The sequence below is a fragment of the Balaenoptera musculus genome, chromosome 13 (genome assembly GCF_009873245.2).
Source record: "Balaenoptera musculus isolate JJ_BM4_2016_0621 chromosome 13, mBalMus1.pri.v3, whole genome shotgun sequence".
Classification (NCBI taxonomy): domain Eukaryota; kingdom Metazoa; phylum Chordata; class Mammalia; order Artiodactyla; family Balaenopteridae; genus Balaenoptera; species Balaenoptera musculus.
The window spans coordinates 58,498,445-58,518,645 of record NC_045797.1 but is presented as its reverse complement, the minus strand read 5'-3'; the positions used below and the strand labels follow the sequence as shown (position 1 = coordinate 58,518,645).

General features: G+C 37.6%; 1 protein-coding gene across 3 annotated transcripts in view; it reads right to left on the bottom strand.

The window, feature by feature from the left end:
• MAP4K3 (mitogen-activated protein kinase kinase kinase kinase 3) overlaps nucleotides 1–20,201 on the bottom strand; it is a 198,008-nt gene that overhangs the window by 74,928 nt on the left and 102,879 nt on the right. For all 3 annotated transcript variants that reach the window (XM_036872293.1, XM_036872294.1, XM_036872295.1), the window contains 3 exons: nucleotides 13,683–13,747; nucleotides 3,218–3,273; nucleotides 2,582–2,629 (listed from right to left, as the gene is read on the bottom strand). In XM_036872293.1, coding sequence (XP_036728188.1) covers nucleotides 2,582–2,629; nucleotides 3,218–3,273; nucleotides 13,683–13,747 — 169 coding nt within the window. The remainder of the gene's footprint in view (nucleotides 1–2,581; nucleotides 2,630–3,217; nucleotides 3,274–13,682; nucleotides 13,748–20,201) is intronic.

Here is a 20,201-nt window from a genome sequence, read left to right as displayed (position 1 = left end):
AACCAATGCTAATGTGTAAGACTGAACCTTACTACTTAGTCTGTAGGGCTGTCCATCCTAATGTGTCTCTGCCCAGAGTTTGGGGCCATTCAGTATATAAACAACTAGGCACAGTCCCACAGAATTAAAATGTCACCTGTTTGCATGACCTAGCAGCATTTTTATCCACTTTTGCTTCTTGATCTAAGCTCTAAGAAGAAGGTGATAATAACGACTTCATCTTCAAAAAAACTGAGAGCTTCTGGAGGAGGTAGAAATACTGCCTCTCAAAGGTACTACAGGCTCCCCACCCCTGCCCCCGCTTTGGGCAACTTTTAAATGAGGAAGCAAAAGTAATCCTCTATGGTTCAGGATGCAATCAATTTTGTAAGTATAAGTTCGGGGTAAAAAATACTAGGAAACTCCTTCCAGCCCCCAAAAGAGGAAGAAATAACCAAAACCTACACCCCTTGATATTACTGCAACTCTAAGGAGTAATGGGAGAAATGAGAAAAAGGAAAAGGAAACTAGACTAGGGATTTCAACTTGAATTAGGCCCTAGCTATCTAGACTTCTGCCTGAGTCTTCAGTTTGGTCTTTCCCCAGCTCCAGATTAATTTTTCTAAATTACAGTTTATATCATGTCACCTGCACTTATGATGCATTCTTCCATCCATCCATCTAGGTGTCCATTCATCCCTCTCTCCCTGAGAGACTACTAGCAACCAGATGCTACTTCAAGCTCTGGGGTTATAGTAATGAAAAAGTTCCAGCTCTCAAGGAGTTTACATCTAAGCAGGAGAGAAAGAAAATCTAAAAACGAATACACACACACACACACACACACACACACACACACACACACGCACACGAATGAATGAACCAATAAATGATTCAAAGCCAGTTAGAGATAAGCACTCTGAAGATAAAGCAGGAAGGGAAGGCCTCTCTAAGGCAGGGATATTTAAGCAGAGATCTAATTGAAGAGAGGGTGCAGAGTCATGCCAAAATCTAGAAGAACATTCCAGAAAGAGGTAACAGCAAATACAAAGTCCTGGAACCAGAATGAACTCAACATATTCCAGGAACTCCAAGTTTAGTGTGCCGAGAACAGAATGAGTAAAACGAAGAAGAGTATGAGATGAGGTCGGAGAGGAAAGCAGGGCCCGATCATGCATAACCTCAATGGCCCCGGTAAAAACACCTGAATACTGTACTGAGTGTGGTGGGAAGCCAACGGTGGTTTATAAGCAGGAGAGTGACAAGATCTGATTTACAAAGGTCACTTTGTGTGAGGTAGAGAACTGACTGTAGGATCACTCACGAATGGGAGCAGGGAGACCAGTTAGAAAGCTATTCCAGAAGTCCAGCTGAGATATAATATAATGGTGGCTTAGACAGGGTAGCAATAGTGGTGATGGCTAGAATCTATCCAATTAGGCCCAAACTCTGAAGTCCAACACACGAGTTCTTGCATAATGGAGCACCAAACCTCCTGGCCAAAACCATCTTTATCACTCTCCTACATTCTCTTCTCTTCAATTATATGGTGCAGCCTTTATACCCCCTGAAATGACCCCACACTTTCTGACCTCCGTATCTTTGCTCACACTGTTCCTTCTGCTTAGAAGGCACTCCAACTTCCATTTCTGACAAAAATCTATCAATCCTTCCAGATCATTTAAGTGCCAATGACACAGAATCTTTCTTGATACACTTATCTTCTTAGGATCTCTCGCACCTTTGAATCCAAGGCTCTTTGCTTATGTCTTTGAAGTGGTTTATGAACAATACTTAAAGTAGAGGATCTCAGCAGGTGATCTGAGAGTCCACTGAAATTTCATGCAAAATTTGAAGGCATGTGCATAAGAGCATTTTTGGAGGAGAGAGTCCATGGCTTTCATCAGAGACTCAAAGAGCACATGATTCCCACACCCACATCCCCCGCAAAAAAGGGTTAGAACCTTTATGTTAGAGAAAACAAAAGGGGGAAAGAAAAAGCAGGAGGTAAGATGAATGAGGAAGAAGAAAAGAAAAGAAAAAATAAATGAACAGAGAAAATATCCAGGCTGGGAAGACGGCAGTATCTTTGGAAATAACCTCAGAGTCCTACGATAGGGGTGGTTTACCACAACATGCCCGGTGTACCTGCTCTCCTCTGCCAGTTAAAGACCAGCAGAAAAGGTCAAGGCTTAGTTTATCCATTTTTATACATTATTAATGACAGTTCCTTAAGATTGCCAAAGTTTACTACAATATTCAAAGCATGAAACTTCCTAAAGACTGTAACTTAATGGAAGCTATGGACCTAATTTGCATTTTATAAATAAATAACTACAAATAAGCTAAAATGTGTTATTGAAACATGAATCCACAATTGTACACTTTAAAAGGGTGAATTTTATGGTATGTGAACTGTATCTCAATAGAGCCGCTATAAAAAAAATTAATAAACCCTTCAAAGTATCACTCAATTTTATTATAGTAACATATTAAGATAACAAATTCATCAAATAGAATAACTGATACAATTTTGCTCAACAGTTTGGTCAGCATATTTAAAAATGAAGAGAGGGCCATTAGGTAAAGATATGATATATACCTTTATATCCCTGTGCATTTTCCCTTTACTGTGAAGATAGTATAATCCCTGGAGTTTCAAAAAAAAGAAAAATTAACAAGACTTTACTACAGAACACACTTTGGGATTTAAAGTCATCAATGAGTAGTATTCTATCTTATTTATTTACTCATTACAGAAAGCACTAGTGATAATTACTTTATTTTACCAGAGTATCCGAAAAGATAAAAGAATCGAGAAAATGAGAGGCGGAGCTCAGTTTGAACCACTAATTTTCCTAAGAGAAATAATTTTCACTAAACTCTGCAAATAGTTTGAAATAACTTTTTAAAAGTAAATATCCAATTAGTATCAGAATGAGTTTCAATCCCATAAGAATGCTTAATTTTTAAGCCTTTCTTTGGTATTAAGAGGAATGTAAAAATAAATAACAAATCCATAGTGCTTAAATTTTAGGAGGTATATTATGATACTGAAGCTTTAACGTGTTTATTTGCAAATATAATTTGAGTTTACTACACAACTTTGAAATGTATTAAATTCAAGAGTTTACCAAACTAGAATATTTAAATCCTTACTCTGCTTAACAGGTAATGCACAATAATTAAACATTTAGTTTAATAAAGAACATTACTTTTTAATTAACATTGAATTTACCTGTAGTGTTTCTCTGCTAACATATGCAATTTGCAGTTCTGACAGAGGTCCCGTTACTATAAGAGGAGAAAATTAATGTTAATAAAATTAGTCAAAGTATGTTTTTCAATAAGAGACAAAGTTTACAAGTTCCACTAAGCAATAGACTTAATATGCCTAAATTCTACTAAAAAGTAAGCTCCATGAGGGCAGGAATTTTAAAAAATCTGATTTGCTCATTGTATCCCCAGTGTTTAGAACAGTGCCTGGCATGGAAAAGCTACTCAGTAAATGTTTGTGGAATGAATAAAACATTGAAATAGTCACTGAAATTAATTACATTTTCATTTTTACACCTGACCATATTACCTCTTAAATGTTAAAAGAAAGAAAGCATGGCCAAGACGTTTAGCTAGTTTTTATTAAAGCTTTTTAAAATAATTGACATGTAATATGTATTACTGACTAGGTTAAAAATCAATACTTTTTCCCTAAAATTATTAGCTTTATAGATATAAAATTAATACATGTTCAATATAAAAAATTCCAATCAACAGAGACAGGTCTTTTCCTTATCCAAACCAGTATTACTCAATAATAAACAATACCAATAGTTTGGCCTATAGTCTACCAGATGACTTAATGCATAGATGTTTTATATAGTACAGGTATGTAGTGTACAAACACATAAACATAAATGGAAACATATTACACATACAATTCTGAAACTTGCCTTTTCATTTATCATGGACGTCTTTCCATATCAATATACATAGCTTAATCATATAATATTTGAATATTTCCTCTGTGCACATCTTTCGACTATGAAAAACATTTAAATAGTTTTCTCTTTCTCGCTATTAAACCACTTCAGAATAAAGAAGTAAGTTAGGCGGGAAAAACTATTCTAGAAACTGAATCAAATTCCAACCATGAAATCACGCGCTAGACAGTGATCTCCCATTTACCTAAACCTAACAGCTTTGTAAAAATGTGTAGTTCAGAGTACTCATATTTTACAATTGTGGAAGAGAGAAATCTATTTCACTTAGATTCTTTTGGGGACAAGGCTAAGTTTAAATGAGGATAAACCACATAGTAACTAACTTCTGTGGCTTGTAAACCTACTCTCATCCAGCAAGATAGGCCTTCTTGAGATGTGTGTTCCCACAATACAGCAAATAAGATAACCTGAAAACCCTGAAAGTAACACCAGGAAAAAAAATTTTAAATAATCTTCTAAATGCCTAGCTAAGCTCATAAACAGTAAGAGACTTGTCCAGAAGCCAAACGCAAAAACGAAAATGAAAAACAGAATCGTAAAAATGACAAACAGTCTAGCTGTCTCTTAGGAGAAGGCCAGTCTTAGTAAGCTAGGGCCTTAGTTTTATCCCCTACATGGGCACAGAAGAAAAGGTTATAGCTCTGCAGAGGAAGAGCTAAAACAAACACCCACACAAAACCAGAATCCTCAAAGGGCTACACCCTCATTAAAATAGTGGACAAGCACCAGGAGACGACTAGGGATTTGTGTGTCACGGCCTGGGATGTGGACAGGAGAAAAAATGTTTCCTCTTAGAATTTAAAAGGCCTCTTCTTCACTCAGGTTTAGGGTTCAAATATATATAGAAAACAATGAGGTCACTGGGGTCCCAGGGAAAAAAAAAATCCAACACTGTCGGAAGGACACACTCTCAAAAGCCATATGGAATTCCCCCTGAAGATGATCTCAAAATTATGAAATAAATGAGAAAAAAATTCACCATAAATGATATAACAGAATGCATAAAGTTGTTAAAGGACAATATTAAACAGAAGGAAAAATGTTCAGTGAAAAATAGAGACAAAAAACCTATTATGTTGGAACAATAAAAGGTTCTATTGTTAGTTCTCAAAGAAAAAGTAAACAAAAGGAGAGGAGAAGGAACTCATGAAAAAATGTAAAGTCAAAAGTTGCCCTGCGGCCCTCACCCTCATGGTCAAAATATGTCCATGAATTCTCTGATACATCCCCCTCAAGAGCTGGAACTTAATTCCCTTCCTGAGTGTGGGCTGGACAGAAATGACTTGCTTCTGAAGAACAAACTGTGGTGGTAGTAACAGAATGCAAATTCTGAGACTACATCATAAAAGGTTTTATGGCTTCCTCCTTGCTCTCTGGTATCATTTCCTCTGGGAGAAGCCAGCTGCCATCCTGTGAAGACACTCAAGCTGTCCTACAGCGAGATCCTTGTGGCAAGGAATTGAGACCTCCTGCCAATAGCCATGTAAGTGAATCATCTTGAAAGCAAATCCTCCAACCTTAGTCAAGCCTTCAGATGACTATAGTTCCAGCCAAGAGCTTGACTGCACCCTCATGAGTGACCATGAGCTAGAATCATCCAGTTCGCAGACATTTGGTCCTGCCCCAAACCTCCCTAAGACTTTTGGTCCACACCAAAAGGCTCTCGATATTTGTTCATATTTGGTCCTGCCCAAAATGTCCATAAGACATTGGGTCCATGCCAAAAGATCCTTGATATCTGGTCCTGTCCAAAACCATGTGGCATGAACCAAATACGCTCATGGACATTCTGGACAGGACCAAATTTCAAGGATTTTTGGCATGGACCAAATGTCTTATGCATGTTTTGCCCTGTACTGCAAGGGAAATCACCCAATTAAGCCATTCTTCAATTCTTGACCCTTAGTAACTGAGATAATAAACGTTTGTTTTAAGATGACAAATTTTAAGATCACTGTTATACAGCAATAGATAACTAATATAGTTCCCCTTTCAGGAGAGTTAACTTTAAAACAATCATTTGGAGTAAATGATGGAATTAAGGACATAAGACAAAATATAAAATTTGGCTTAATGGTACTTTATAAATAAGTGGAAATAATTTTAAAAAAGGAGGCTTTAATCAAAAAAATTTTGCATGATGGATCAAATTTGGTTTGTATACACCAGCAAAGAAACAAACAAAAACCCACAAGCACTGTGGTTATTAGAAAAGTATAACTTGTCTTTCACCAAATAAGGTAATCCAGGATATTTATTCTACTCCCCACAGAATGACAACATGATGAAAGAGAGAGAGGAGAGGAGGCGAGAGACACGCACAGAGAGAAATGGAGGTATATGTTTCATATGGCAATGCAAGTAGACAGCAGTGTAGACTACAGCCAAAGAGGAGTATACGTTGCCATGAGGAGGTTATCTGGTAGAAACCTGGGTGCAATCAAAGGTGTGCATACAGAGAAAGACAGGGTTTGGGGCTGCGTATAAGCCTGCATATTCTCAGCATGCATGTTTGAGAGCATCCAAGTTAATACGAAATTATTTCTTCCACTGACCCAGTTGTTATATAAACAAATCAGTACTTACAGACTCATATTACTATGTTACTTCCACCAGAGGGTTGAAATGGAATAACAATCATGACAACCTATTTCTGTAACTAAACTGGCTTTCTTGCTTCTTAATGAAGAAAGCAGAATCAGACACCTAAGACCAATCATGTATATCTGATGGAATTACCAAACAATCTAAGACTAAAAAATAAGTATGCTTAAATAAACTAAAGATATAAAAGAAGGGATGAAAAATTACAAGGAAAGAATAAGACAAAAAATGGAAAGAGATGTGAAATAGAACCAAATAATTTCTAGAAATGAAAAATATGGTCACCAAATTAGGTGTACAATCAGTGAACCGGAAGATGGTTATGAGTATCCTCAGCGCTCTGAGGGATTAAAAAGTGGAAAAATCGGGCTTCCCTGGTGGCGCAGTGGTTGAGAATCTGCCTGCCAATGCAGGGGACACGGGTTCGAGCCCTGGTCTGGGAGATCCCACATGCCGCAGAACAACTAGGCCCGTGAGCCACAACTACTGAGCCTGCACATCTGGAGCCTGTGCTCTGCAACAGGAGAGGCCGCAATAGTGAGAGGCCCGCGCGCCGTGATGAAGAGTGGCCCCCGCTCGCCACAACTAGAGAAAGCCCTCGCACAGAAATGAAGACCCAACACAGCCAAAAATAAATAAATAAATTAATTAATTTTTTTAAAAAAAGAAAGTGCTCCTGGTTTTAAAAAAAAAAAAAAAGTGGAAAAATGAAGCTCACTTTAAGAGACATGGAGAGCTAATGTACATCGAACTGAAATTCTAGAAGGAGAGATCAGAGAACCTGAAGGAGAAAATATTTGAATGGATAATAATTGATCATTGTCAGACTTGATAAAAGAACTAAAATCTCGGACGTAAGCACTTTAAGTCCCAAGCAGGAAAAGTAAATCTACGTTTAGATACTAGAAACACCAGAAATGAAGAGAAAAATCTTAAAAGCAATTACAACGAAAGGAAGATTACCTGCAAAGGATCAATAGTTAGCAGAAGGTACCAACAACTACAGAAACTAGAAGACAATAGTCCAGCATCTTCGAAATGCTAACAAAAATACCTGTCAACGGAGAAAATGTGCCTATGTCCACTTAAACTATCATTTAAGAATGAGGATCAAAGACTGAGAGTTTACCACTAGAGTCCTAGCCGAAAAAAACTTCAGGAAGAAGGAAATTAAATCAATAAGTGTGGAAACAATAGTAGAGAAATTAGTACAAATGAAAACAAAAAAAGGGGTAAATAGCTTTTTGAATTTAAAACAAGCTTTCAGAAATACCGTTTATGTTCTGCAATGCAAAATGATAACAAATATTTCTCAATTTTCACTAAACCTTTGAAATCAAAATGTCATTAATAAAAAGGAAAAATTTCTCATATATGAAGAATAGCCACACACCTAAAAAAAAAAATTCTCAGAAAATAACTTTTTTTTTTTTTCTTGCCTCCTTTGTCATAGATTAGTTGACCATAGGTGTGGTCTCAGGTTCATCTCTGGGCTTTCTATCCTGTTCCACTGATCTATATTTCTGTTTTTGTGCCAGTACCATATTTTCTTGATTACTGTAGCTTTGTAGTATAGTCTAAAGTCAGGGAGTCTGATTCCTCCAGCTCCGTTTTTTTTTTTTTTCTCAAGATTGCTTTGGCTATTTGGGGTCTTTTGTGTCTCCATACAAATTTTAAGATTTTTTGTTCTAGTTCCATAAAAAATGCCATTGGTGGGGCTTCCCTGGTGGCGCAGTGGTTGAGAATCTGCCTGCTAATGCAGGGGACACGGGTTCGAGCCCTGGTCTGGGAAGATCCCATATGCCATGGAGCAGCTGGGCCTGTGAGCCACAACTGCTGAGCCTGCGTGTCTGGAGCCTGTGCCCCGCAGCGGGAGGGGACGCGATAGTGAAAGGCCCGTGCACCGCGATGAAGAGCGGTCCCCGCACCGCGATGAGGAGTGGCCCCCGCTTGCCACAACTAGAGAAAGCCCTCGCACGAACCGAAGACCCAACACAGTCAAAAATAAATAAATAAATAAATAAAGTAGCTATAAGAGCACCCAAGCCCTTACATTAAAAAAAAAAAAAATGCCATTGGTAATTTGATAGGGATTGTACTGAATCTGTAGACTGCTATGGGTAGTATAGTCATTTTCACAATATTGATTCTCCCAATCCAAGAACATGGTATAGCTCTCCATCTGTTTGTGTCATCTTTGATTTCTTTCATCAGTGCCTTATAGTTTTCTGAGTACAGGTCTTTTACCTCCTTAGGTAGGTTTATTCCTAGGTATTTTATTCTTTTTGCTAAAATGGTGAATGGGATTGTTTCCTTAATTTCTCTTTCTGATCTTTCGTTGTTAGTGTATAGGAATGCAAGAGATTTCTGTGCATTAATTTTGTATCCTGTAACTTTACCAAATTCATTGATTACCTCTAGTAGTTTTCTGGTGTCATCTTCAGCATTTTCTATGTATAGTACCATGTCATCCACAAACAGTGACAGTTTTACTTCTTCTTTTCCAAGTCGAATTCCTTTTATTTCTTTTTCTTCTCTGATTACCGTGGCTAGGACTTCCAAAACTATGTTGAATAACAGTGGTGAGAGTGGACATCCTTGTCTTGTTCCTGATTTTAGAGTAAATGCTTTCAGTTTTTCACCACTGAGAATGATGTTTGCCGTGGGTCTATCATATACAGCCTTTATTATGTTGAGGTAGGTTCCCTCTATGCCCACTTTCTGGAGAGTTTTTTTTTTTTTAATAAATTTACTTATTTATTGGTTTTTGGCTGCACTGGGTCTTTGTTGCTGCACGCGGGCTTTCTCTAGTTGTGGCGAGCCGGGGCTACTCTTTGTTGCGGTGCGTGGGCTTCTCATTGTGGTGGCTTCTCTTGTTGTGGAGCACGGGCTCTAGGTGCGTGGGCTTCAGTAGTTGTGGTACGTGGGCTTCAGTACTTGTGGCTCGCGGGCTCTAGAGCGCAGGCTCAGTAGTTGTGGCACACAGACTTAGTTGCTCTGTGGCATGTGGGATCTTCCCGGACCAGGGCTCAAACCCGTGTCCCCTGCATTGGCAGGCAGATTCTTAACCACTGTGCCACCAGGGAAGCCCTCTGGAGAGTTTTAATCATAAATGGGTGTTAAGTTTTGTCAAAAGCTTTTTCTGCATCTATTGAGATGATCATATAGTTTTTATTCTTCAAGTTGTTAATGTGGTGTATCATATTGATTGCTTTGTGTATACTGAAGAAACCTTGCATCCCTGGGATAAATCCCACTTGATCATGATGTATGATCCTTTTAACATGTTGTTGGATTTTGTTTGCTAGTACTTTGTTGAGGATTTTTGCATCTATATTCATCAGTGATACTGGTCTGTAATTTTCTCTTTTTTGTAGTATCTTTGTCTGGTTTTGGTATCAGAGTGATGGTGGCCTCGTAGAATGAATTTGGGAGTGTTCCTTCCTCTGCAATATTTTGGAAGAGTTTGAGAAGGATGGGTGTTAGCTCTTCTCTAAATGTTTGAAAGAATTCACCTCTGAAGCCATCTGGTCCTGGACTTTTGTTTGTTGGAAGATTTTTAATCACAGTTTCAATTTCAGTGCTTGTGATTGGTCTGTTTATATTTTCTATTTCTTCCTGGTTCAGTCTTGGAAGGTTGTGCTTTTCTAAGAATTTGACCCTTTCTTCCAGATTGTCCATTTGATTGGCATAGAATTGCTTGTAGTAGTCTCTTACAATGCTTTGTGTTTCTGCGGGGTCTGTTGTAACTTCTCCTTTTTCATTTCTAATTTTATTGATTTGAGTCCTCTCCCTCTTTTTCTTGATGAGTCTGGCTAAAGGTTTATCAATTTTGATTATCTTCTCAAAGAACCAGGTTTTAGTTTCATTGATCTTTGCTACTGTTTCCTTTGTTTCTATTTCATTTATTTCTACTCTGGTCTTTATGATTTCTTTCCTTCTACTAACTTTGGGTTTTGTTTGCTCTTCTTTCTCTAGTTCCTTTAGGTGTAAGGTTAGACTGTTTATTTGAGATTTTTCTTTTTTCTTGAGGTGGATTGTATTGCTATAAACTTCCCTCTTAGAACTGCTTCTGCTGCATCCCATAGGTTTTGGATCGTCGTGTTTTCATTGTCATTTGTCTCTAGGTATTTTTTTATTTCCTCTTTGATCTCTTCAGTGATCTTCTGGTTATTTAGTAGTGTACTGTTTAGCCTCCATGTGTTTGTGTTTTTTACGGGTTTTTTTCCCTGTAATTGATTTCTAATCTCATAGTGTTGTGGTCGGAAAAGATGCTTGATATGATTTCAATTTTCTTAAATTTACCAAGGCTGGATTTGTGACCTAAGATGTGATCTATCCTGGAGAATGTTTCATGTGCACTTGAGAAGAAAGTGTAATCTGTTTTTGGATGGGATGTCCTATAAATATCAATTAAATCTATCTGGTCTACTGTGTCATTTAAAGCTTGTGTTTCCTTATTAATTTTCTGTCTGGATGATCTGTCCATTGGTGTAATTGAGGTGTTAAAGTCCTCCACTATTACTGTGCTACTGTCAATTTCCTCTTTTATGGCTGTTAGCATTTGCCTTATGTATTGAGGTGCTCCTATGTTGGGCGCACATATGTTTATAATTGTTGTATCTTCTTCTTGGATTGATCCCTTGATCATTATGTAGTGTCCTTCCTTGTCTCTTGTAACAGTCTCTATTTTAAAGTCTATTTTATCAGATATGAGTATTGCTACTCTAGTTTTCTTTTGATTTCCACTTGCATGGAATATCTTTTTCCATCCCCTCACTTTCAGTCTGTATGTGTCCCTAAGTCTTTAGTGGGTCTCTTTTAGACAGCATATATACAGGTCTTGTTTTTATATCCATTCAGCGAGACTGTGTCTTTTGGTTGGAGCATTTAATCCATTCACATTTAAGGTAATTATCAATATGTATGTTCCTATTACCTTTTTCTTAATTGTTTTGGGTTTGCTTTTGTCGGTCCTTTTCTTCTCTTGTGTTTCCCACTTAGAGAAGTTCCTTTAGGTTTTGTTGTAGAGCTGGTTTGGTGGTGCTGAATTCTCTTAGCTTTTGATTTCTCCATTGAATCTGAATGAGATCCTTGCCGGCTAGAATAATATTTGTTGTAGGTTCTTCCCTTTCATCACTTTAAGTATATCATGCCACTCCCTTCTGGCTTGTAGAGTTTCTGCTGAGAGATCAGCTGTTAACCTTATGGGAGTTCCCTTGTATGTTATTTGTCATTTTCCCCTTGCTGCTTTCAATAATTTTTTTTTGTCTTTAATTTTTGCCATTTTGATTACTATGTGTCTTGGCGTGTTTCTCCTTGGATTTATCCTGTATGAGACTCTCTGTGCTTCCTGGACTTGGGTGGCTATTTCCTTTCCCATGTTAGGGAAGTTTTCGACTATAATCTCTTCAAATATTTTCTCGGGTCCTTTCGTGTTTCTCCTTGGGTTTATCCTGTATGGGACTCTCTGTGCTTCCTGGACTTGGGTGGCTATTTCCTTTCCCATGTTAGGGAAGTTTTCGACTATAATCTCTTCAAATATTTTCTCGGGTCCTTTCTCTCTCTCTTCTCCTTCTGGGACCCCTATAATGTGAATGTTGTTGTGTTTAATGTTGTCCCAGAGGTCTCTTAGGCTGTCTTCATTTCTTTTCATTCTTTTTTCTTTATTCTGTTCCACAGCAGTGAATTCCACTATTCTGTCTTCCAGGTCACTTATCCATTCTTCTGCCTCAGTTATTCTGCTATTGATTACTTCTAGTGTATTTTTCATTTCAGTTATTTTATTGTTCATTTGTCTGTTTGTTCTTTAATTCTTTTAGGGTTTGTTAAACATTTCTTGCATCTTCTCGATCTTTGCCTTCTTTCTTTTTCTGAGGTCCTGGATCATCTTCACTATCATTATTCTGAATTCTTTTTCTGGAAGGTTGCTATCTCCACTTCATTTAATTGTTTTTCTGGGGTTTTATATTGTCCCTTCATCTGGGACATAGTCCTCTGCCTTTTAATTTTGTCTGTTTTCTGTGATTGTGGTTTTCATTCCGCAGGCTGCAGGACTGTAGTTCTTCTTGCTTCTGCTGTCTGCCCTTCACTTTTTTTTTTTTAACAATATATTTAAAATTTTTTTACATTTTATTTATTTATTTATTTTTTGCCTGGTTGGGTCTTTGTTGCTGTGTGTGGGCTTTCTCTAGTTGTGGCGAGCGGGGCTTACTCTTTGTTGCGGTGCACGGGCTTCTCATTGCGGTGGCTTACCTTGTTGCGGAGCATGGGCTCTAGGCACGCGGGCTTCAATAGTTGTGGCACGTGGGCTCAGTAGTTGTAGCACCCGGGCTTAGGTGCTCCGCAGCGTGTGGGATCTTCCCAGACCAGGGCTCATACCCATGTCCCCTGCAATGGCAGGTGGATTCTTAACCACTGTGCCACCAGGGAAGTCTCAGAAATAACTTTTCATGAAGCAGAAATGGTCTCATGTTTTTCCTTCTGGCTTTCTTTTGGCCATGCGGCATGGCATGCAGTATCCTAGTTCCCCAACCAGGGATCCAACCTGTGCCCCTTGCAGTGGAAGTGTGGAGTCTTAACCACTGGACCGCCAGGGAAGTCCCTCCTTCTGGCTTTCAAGGCTCTCTAGATCTGACCACACTCTCCAAATACACCCCAGACAGACCAGTGAGAGTGATCTAACATGTCACACCTTCACATCACTGTGCTGCTGTTTCAACTCCTGGAGTGCACTTGTCTCTCTTCTTTGTATCCATGGTTTACCTACCTTTTAAAGACCAATTTAAAGCCCACTTTCTTCATTAAGCCTTCTAAAACAGTTCCAGAAAATCTATCCTTTCCTGTTTCCTATTCCAACTGAACTAACTATATATAATATGCCTTCTTCAGAATTAGCAAATAATTCAACTGCTTGTAATTTCTCAACTTATAAAGTGAATGCTCCTTTCGTCTGTATATATCTTAAATTTCCTTATGTATCCAAATAGCATAATGATAAAACACACTTTCCTCAAAACAACAGTAATGTTTAACATAGTAAATAACTATATTTTAAGAAATTCTACTTAATCTCTTTCACATATACTTTGGTCTTACCATGATAAATATCCTGTAAAGAACCACCTCCACAAAACTCCATGCAAATCCAAAGTTTATCTCGCCTGTAAAAAGAAAATAAGCATTATCACATTTTCATGATTAAAGTTATTTGAAGTAACAAGTATTTTAAGGTTGTATGCTAATACCTTGAAAAACCACATAAATGCAATGTGCTAAGAGAAAAGCTAATCTCTATGAGTAAACGAATTACTTAACATAATGTGTTACTATAACTCAACCCAAGGTTTTAATCCTTAAAATACATGATTTGTAGGATGTAAAGATGTCATTTGGCACATCCAAAGGAGAGAAAATGTCCCTTTAGTTAAAAAGTCCCCTCCCTCACAGTTTATCCATCTACCCTATGACTGCATTATAAAAGTTAAACGTTAATTAAAAGGTTCATACCAAAAATTATATAAAGATTCATCAGAGAATAGCCAATACATCTCAAAGTATATCACTTTGATAGCTCTTCTCATTGACAAAACAGACAAAATGTAAACTTTACCCTCATATCTAGACTCAACAAAGATCTTTCCAAAATAACCTTTGTTAAAAATTTATCACTCACTTGTCTTTAGTAGCATTTCTCTTTCACATTCACATTATAAGACAGCATAACCAAACTGTCACAGGAGAAATAATTAGCAAAGCCATAATCGCTTATTCCTTTGTTGAATCATTCATTACTTCATCTCAAAGTGTAACAAGAAATGTACTATTCTTGGGGGGCAGAGATGGAATAGAAAGTCTCTAAACTCAGCAAGCTCAGTCTAACACAGAAGAAAGACTCTGCCTTAATAATATGTTGGTGTCTCTTACCACTGCATTCACAGTGCCTAGAAGGATACCAGCAAATGAATATTTATTTCATAAATGAATGAATGCATAAGTAATTGAAATAATAGACAAATCGATTAGATCCAGGGTCAGCAAATTATGGCCAGTGGGCCAAATCTAGCCTGCCGCCTGATTTTGTATAGCCCAGGGACTGTGAATGGTTTTCATATTTTTAAACGGTTAGGGAGGCTTTTCAAAAGAAGAATATTATTTCTTGACATGTGACAATTCTGTGAAATTCAAATTTTAGTGTCCATGTAAAGTTATATTGGAATACAGTCACTCATTCATTTACATATCATCTATGGCTGTTTTTGTACTAAAACAGCAGAGGTGAGCAACTGTGACAGAGAGAAACATACAAAGTCCACAAAGCCTAAAATATTTACTATATGGTCGTTTACAGAAAAGGTTTGCTGACCCTTGGACTGGATTATAGTTTGATTAATGCACAATCCAGGCATGTATAAAGTTCTGTGAGAACCCAGAGGTAAAAATAATTAGGAGAGTCAATGGAAATTTTAAGGGAGGAAATAACATTTGAGTTGGGTCTTGAAGTTAAAGTAGGAATTCACCACTAAGAGACAGGGAAAGGGCCTGTGCAAAAGAATGAAAATTTGATGCCACATTTTGGAGACTGTGGGTGATTTAGTGTGAGTTGAACTCAGGCTACCTGAAGAGAGAATGGCAGCAAGTGAAGCTAGAATAGGCTGAGGTCGTACTGTAAAACAATGGTTGGTTTGTAGACTCCTCAGTTTCGTTACTTTCACCTGGATAGTCTCTAGTTTGTCAATGTCTCTTAAAATGCGGCACCCAGAATCAAGTACTAGTCTGAATACTGCATGAACAGTGCATTAACAAGTGGAGCTGTTACCAGGATTGGACCACATATGGCAGTGGTGGTGTGATTAAGCAGACCTGAGAGGTGAGCTGACTTGGTTGGGTGTGATGGACCAGGCACCATATATCAAGGGAACACAACCTGTCAGAGTGTGAAGGTCAGCAAACTTAAAAGAGTACAGAGTAAAAATAAAAAGTACCATGATTCTAGAGGCAAAGCTGAAGACAGTGAAGCCCAGAGAAAGAAATCAGGACCTCAAATTCACAGGTGGTCCACATACCAATGAAACTGAGGCATGACAGCTGATGGTAAAGTAGGACCTACTTGCCCAGTGGCCTGGTTTGAATAACTCTCAGAATGGACGCCTGGGGCTGGCAGACGTATGGTCTCATCCAGAACGATGAAGGCATGTATGACCAGTGACTGTTACACAGGGAGAAATCTAAATCCCCCTGAGAATCGAACAACTATGCCCTTTATATGAACACTTCTATTTCTTATTAACTTCAGCTTCTTAGCAACTGCATTCAACTGCTGGTTTGCAGTCTGAAGTTAACTAAAACCTCTAGGTCTTTTTTTACATAAAAGTGGTCAGATGAGTTTCCTTTCTAGCTCCCTATTTGTATATCTGGTTCACTGAAACTATGCACAGGACCTTGTCCTTATTTGTTAAATTTCATTCTTAAAAGAAAAAAAAAAGTTTTCACATGCATCTTATTAGCTCTCCAATTATTTTACTTAAAATAACTGGAGACACTATTGTGACACTATTTCTAATTGTAAATACACCCCTCCTACCCCACGCTCCAGAAGTCGTTGGTTAGAAAGCCCCTAATCAGGAGCAAGAGCTCTGCTTATAAACTATGTGGACCTGCACTACTGAGTTTACTAATGAGCTTAAGGAACGTTAGGAGTAATTTTTCCACTGGTGACACGAATGGCACTCTAACTATGTAGACTGCTCAGAATGACCATTTGGCACCTCCCTGTGCCTTTGCTTAAACTGAGGTATAAGACTCTGGCAAGTCTATCAACCAATATTCTTTGAAATGATGCTCAGACACCAATTTAATATGTGTAATGCAGGATTTCATAGCCTGATCTCTCTAGACTGAATCCTTCCTCTAGAACAATGGTTCTCAAAGTGTGGTCTGGGGGCCTCTGAGAGTCCTGGAGAGCCTTTCAGGAGGTCAGCAAAGTCAAACTCATTTTCATAACAACACTAAAAATTATTTGCCCTTTGCTCTCTGTCTTGAAAATACCGTGGAGTTTTCCAGAGGCTACAGGAGCAGGAAGTGTGATAATGATGTCATCCCTCTGGCAGCTACTGGAATATGTGCTTATGTATTCTTGTTTCAAATGTTTCTCAATTTTATTATCTAATATAGTAAATATCAATAGATATAACCCACACAAACCAAAGCTCTTTGGGGGTACTCAATCATTTTTAAGAGTGTAAAATAAAAGGGGTTCTAAGACCGAAGTGCTTGAGAACTACTGCTCTAAAATATTTTCACATCTGCTACACATGAAACTTTCATATAAAATTCCTGCCTCAAGGGCTGAAGCAACAGGCAGCAGGGACTTCTCACATCTTACAGAAACTGGCTGAATTGTTTTGGGGTCTGCTCAGGATAAAATGAAAAAACATGTAAACTGCTTAGTAAAGGACCTGGACTATACGCCCAATAAATGTAAGCTGTTTTCTACTCCTTTTGTTATATTTTGTTTTGTTGTGTATTTATGTGAGGCACCTTAAACTGCTCCTGGAACTCAGTGAAGGTGTAATTAAGTAAAATTGCCTTTTTCTTTTTTTTTAAGAAAAAAAATAGAAGAGAGATGGGATTGATTTGACATAACTTCTTACTAAAGTTATGCTAATCACCACTTTCTTCCTATAAGCGCTCACTAATTATGTGATTAATAAATTATCTTAGATGTTTGCTGGGGACAGATGACTGACATCAAGTTTAACGGTCTGTATTTTCTAGAAATCACCTTTTCCTTTCCTTTGCAAATTGGTCAATGCTGATCACTAATCTTTTGACACCCCTCCTATTTGTCAAGACACTCACCAACAGTGGATGACAATCATGTCTGCTATATTTTCAGTATAGTAATGAGATATAATTTATATAAATCTAAAAGGCTTACATTCATTTAAAGTGTCTGGTGCTCTATAATTATCTACTCACCTATCTGTACTTCAATTCCTTCTTAATAATGCTTTTATTAAGCATTATTTTCCTGCCCTTTCCAGTTTGAAAACAATTCTCCTTTGTAAAGAAAATGGATGCAGGAAATGAGTTCTCTGCTTTCTTACATATTTCAATATTATACCATCCTCTACTTGAAGCTGGTCTACCCCCTTTCCCACCTTGCTTAAAAACACAATTTTCTGTTCACTCTATGTAAAATGACTTTCCAACTTACAGACTGAGAAAAAAAATCATAATTATATATTTAATACTTTACCTTTTAAGATGCCTAAAACACTTTACCTTTACAACATTCTATTTAGTTAAGTCTGCTATTATCAAAAATACTTGAATATTCAGAGTCTATTAGAAAAATGACTTCCATCTGTTCCATGAATGTCTCTCTTGTGATGGTAAATCTGCATTTGCTTTTGGTCACTCACCAAGCCATCTGCCTAACGGGAAAGGACTTGAATCAAATCAGTCCATTTGATGCAGGCCAATAAATTACAAAATCTTTGTCCCTGGGTATTTGAACTAAAATAAAATTAATCACTGAGGTAAATATACAATATATCACTATTAATTCTCCGGCTCAACAAATCCTTAGAATTCTTCTTTCTTATTCTGTAAAATTATCTTTCTATCTGACAAGGAATAGAAAAATAAGTAGAGGGGGGAAAAGTTCACTATTTTCATCTTCTAGTTCAATGTTTACTAGAGCATATAGGAACTAACATTCTAATAACTGTTTCATTAAAGAGCTTATCATTTCTAAAACACACCTTTTAATCTTCCCACACTGACTGAACAAACTAAGTGTAATTATTTATATATTTTGCCCAAACATAACATGATTTAAAAAGAAAAATAAAATATGAGCATGATCACCAAGGATAAACAGCTCTCAAACGGCTGCTAGAAACTAGCATACCAGCCATTCCCCCGGGACAGGACGCCTCGCCATGCCCCACACTGCAGTACCCTGTACTTTCCTGTAGGTTGTCTTGTTGACCAAAGCACTTGCCAATGGCTACTCCATCATATTCAGCAAAATAATTCAACTGTAACCTCAACTGTCAATGTGAAAAACGAAAAGTTTAATAACTGCTAGATGTTTTAATTTAGGATAGCTCATGTTAATGTGTGCTGAATGTAAAATGTTTTGGTTCATTTTTAAACAAATAGGCAAAAACGACCGTATTCCAAAAAGTTATACGTAACCCATCCACCTTCTTCCCCTTTAACAGTGAGGGGTAGCTACGTATTCAGGGGATACAAGGTGACCTATTTCTCTATAATTATACCTAACACCCCCAGTTTGGCATAATATTTGACAAAGAACGGGTCATTGGACAGTAGTCCTATGTGAAGTATGTTCCCCACAAGAAACCACTGCACAGTTAAATCAGTTTTAGAAATGTCATATACTATTGTCTTCTCTTCTCTTGGAAATTAACAACGCCACTGGTATTTTAAGGTCTCTGAGAAATCCTGTGGGGTGGGAGTGGGGCACAAAATAGAAGGAGAAAGGGAAGGAGGAGGTGTGGAGAGGGAAGAATAGGTGGGAAAAGGAGGAGGAAGATTAGAAAGAGGGGAAAAAAGGGGATGGAAAGTTGGGAAGGGGAGAATGGAGAAGAGGAAGAAGGGGAAGAGACAACAGAGCAGAGGGGAGAGGGAAAATGAAGAAGAGAAAGAAGAAATACAACTTCTCTAATTTTGTTTAGTTCGCTACATCCCCAAATTATTTTTTCCATAGACCCATTTTTTCACATATCAGCATCCCTCTGAACAAATGTTTGGTAGAAATACCCCGGCAATACTGGTATAAAGAAGTATTTCATAAGGTAGTTCCACCAAATTTCTTACTTAAAGAGGACCATTAGTGAAAAACTGGTAAAATCCAAATGCAGTATCTTAGTTTAGCTAATATTATTGTACCAATGTTAATTTCTTAGTTTTGACAAATGTCCCAGGGTTATGTAAGACGTTAACACCAGGGAAAGCTGCGAGAACTCTTTGTACTATCTTTGCAACTTTTATGTAAATCTAACATATTCCAAAATTAAGTTTCCTTTTTTAAAAAAAGACAGTAGCTGGGTATAAATTAAAGTCACTTAACTGTAATTTTTATTTTCATAGTGTGAGCATTCAAAAACGCATTTTCAGTTAAGATTCTGTGGTTTCCCTGGCAAGTCCTGTCTCTGGCTCTAGAAAAAAAATTTCTTCCAGTTTCTATATAACTCAAGGGACTACCATCTCTTTCTTGGATTACTGTAATAAATGTACTGTATAAAATTAACTGACTCCTTGTCTCAATACCCTACACCCCAAGTCCATCCCCCCACAGAATATACTACCTCTGTGTTAAAACCTTCCAACAAGTATGCTCAATACACATAGGTCCTAATTAAGGCATAAAAGGTTTCTTTTTTGCCTAAATCTCCACAGCCTTAACCTGCTGAACTACACCCTTTCCCCTTAAACTCTAATATGAGATTATTAGCTATCTCCTGAACACTTCCTGATTTTTTCACGCATCCATTTCCTTTGTCAGAAATTACAATTTTCTACATACATATACACACCACAGTAAATGCATACTAATCCTTTAACACCCAGTATTTGGGAATA